General features: G+C 40.4%; 1 protein-coding gene across 1 annotated transcript; it reads left to right on the forward strand.

Annotated features, from left to right (window-relative positions):
• Positions 1–362: 362 nt before the first annotated feature.
• LOC149280695 (protein kinase C delta type-like) lies at positions 363–1,595 on the forward strand. Its single transcript, XM_089500164.1, has one exon. It carries the CDS (start codon positions 363–365, stop codon positions 1,593–1,595), a length of 1,233 nt encoding a protein of 410 aa, XP_089356290.1.
• The last annotated feature ends 1,061 nt before the right edge of the window (positions 1,596–2,656 follow it).

The following is a 2,656-nucleotide window of genomic DNA, read 5'->3' on the forward strand; positions in this document are numbered from 1 at the left end:
TTTCTTTTTTAGCATTACTTGCTAATAATAATGGAGATACTTTTGCAATCCTTAATTTACTAGTGGACAGTAAAACTCTACACATATTTCAAGGGGATTAATACTAACAGCACAAACATATATTCATAATCCAAATCCAATTTAATCCAATCAAATTCACTGAAGGATTGACTTGAAGCTCATTTAGTAGGAAGACTGCTCATTGCCCATATATGGAGCCTGCATCAGGGACTATTATGACATTATGTGATGTGATAATGCACCTGCTGGGTAACAATCTAAGTGACACCCAGAAATCACTGAGTTGGTGTTGTTTTGGCGAGTAGTGAGCATTGATAACTGATATACTATTGAGTTGGAAAATGTCTAAGGAGAAAAGTGAGAGGAAGAGTGACATTCCTGTGCAGACAATGGAGAGAAAGGAACCCATGCCTTTCCCACCCTGTTTTGAACTTCCTAACGGGCACATTGTACTAAAGCTGAACAAGGGTTTTGCCTACTCTAGAACATCAAAGGGCAAGAAGAGACCAGTATCTGGACTTGATCAGCAAAATGGCAAGAAAAAAAGGAAGAACACTGTGTCTCAAAAGGGTAGCAAACCCCGTAACAACAAGTTTAAGAAAACAGAGGAGAAAGACGAGGCATGTGAGAAGAAGAAAAAGGTCTCAGTGGGGAAGAGAGATGCCGAGGAAGCTGGTTTATCGTTTCAGAATAGCGAAACGGCCCAAGCTGTCTATCCTAGGGTTAAAGCGGAGGCACCAACTTCCCTTGCGAGACTACAATTCCTTCAGAAACTTGGAACTGGAGGCTATGGAAAGGTCCTGTTGGCAGCAGACGTTAGCAAACAGAAATGGGCTGTTAAAATGGTAAAGAAGAGACACCTTGAAGAACAGGACAAGGAAGCTTTTCTAATTGAAAGCAAAGTACTGCAAATCGCAGCAGGAAGCCCTTTTCTTGTCCACGGTCATTCCTTCTTTGAGACGCATAACCATCTCGTCTACATTATGGATTACTTCTGCGGAGGGACTTTGCTGACGTTCCTTGAAGAGTATCGGATTCTTGACAGCCACGTTGCATCCTTGACGGCAGCAGAGATTGCCTGCGGACTACAATATCTCCATCGTCATGGCATTGTGCATCGGGACCTTAAACCTGAAAATATCCTTCTGGACAGTGGCGGCCGTGTCAAAATAGCAGATTTTGGACTTTCTGTCCCAGGCATGTTTGGGAACAAGAAAATAACTGGACGTGCTGGGACAGAGGGATATATGGCTCCCGAGATGATCCTGGGAGGACGTTATGACTCTGCTATCGACTGGTGGGCTTTTGGTGTTATATTATACGAAATGATTGTTGGAGAACACCCATTTGATAACGGTGATGATATTCGTGCACTAGACAAAGCAGTCGTGTGTAATAAGCTGAACCTCCCATTCTGGCTCAGCGCAGACGAACAAGATATATTAACACAATTTCTGTCTAAAAATCCATCCGTTCGGCACAGGGCGGCAGCCAACATCAGATGCCACCCCTACTTCAAAGCAATTGACTGGAAAGAACTGGAAGCTGGCGGAGTATCTCCCTTTCTGCATTAGTCACACCTTTTATAGGATATTTCTTAGAATAGAGAATACCAGAGAAAAAAACAGAGACTTATTTCAATGGTTTCTCATTTGCTATCCGGTTCCACCGACCACCCTGCCTTCCATCTGGTGAAAGGGTTTATGGTCTAATAGCATTTTATTCAGATGTTAATCTGATCAATAAATAGAAATAAGGCAAAAAATGTTTCTGTGTCATTGCTTGAAAGGTTTAACATTTTTTAAATACTCAAATGGTACGTGATGATGGGATAAATGTGACAAAACATACATGCATCTTTGTGCACAGTCTTCCTCGCAAATATAGAATCTTTTCTTGGTGATTATACATACGTATATATATATATATATATATATATATATATATATATATATACATATACCTACAGCGGACAGCAACAGAGACCATATTAAACCAATCATGGCAAATGCTTTTGGGCCAAACCAAGTTGCAGAGCTCAAAGTGACAGCACTGCATGTTAGTGGCTACCCCTGGTGTGCTGCAGTGTTGTTTTCACCTTCCAAAAATATGCAAACATATACTCACACTCACTTACATGCATACTTACACACATACATGCATACACACACATACGCTACACAGCTTGGTAGACACATACATATAATTCTGTTGAGGAAGAACTGCAGCAATTTGAAGTATAATCTACATTATGTTTAACCCTTCTTTTCTCATACTTTATGCAATAAAGGGCAGTGTCGGCAGCATGGGTTACATGCCAACAAATACCTTGCAGCTCCACTGACCTTTACTTGCTTAAAATCTCAAAAAGAAATCTTGAACATAATGCATGTTTTTTTCATAATCCTTTTAAAATAAACATTCATAAGCACACCCGTTGCTGTGCTATGAGCCTACAAGTCACGTGCAGGTTTTCTTTGACGTGACTTCCAACGTCAACCCAATAATGAAATGTTGCCCCCCCCTACAAAATGTCAGCTTCAAAATCATATAAACACATTACTTTCAACAGCTGATGACAGATCAACAGTTTTCTCACCATAAAAGACGCACATAAAATGTAAATAATATTTGC

This window comes from Sceloporus occidentalis, unplaced genomic scaffold, assembly GCF_023333645.1.
Source record: "Sceloporus occidentalis isolate IW3139 unplaced genomic scaffold, rSceOcc1.0.p SCAF_149, whole genome shotgun sequence".
NCBI classification, from domain to species: domain Eukaryota; kingdom Metazoa; phylum Chordata; class Lepidosauria; order Squamata; family Phrynosomatidae; genus Sceloporus; species Sceloporus occidentalis.

Bases quoted from the DNA above. Each gene is read 5' to 3' on its own strand.
- LOC149280695 (XM_089500164.1), top strand. From the start codon at position 363: ATGTCTAAGGAGAAAAGTGAGAGGAAGAGTGACATTCCTGTGCAGACA.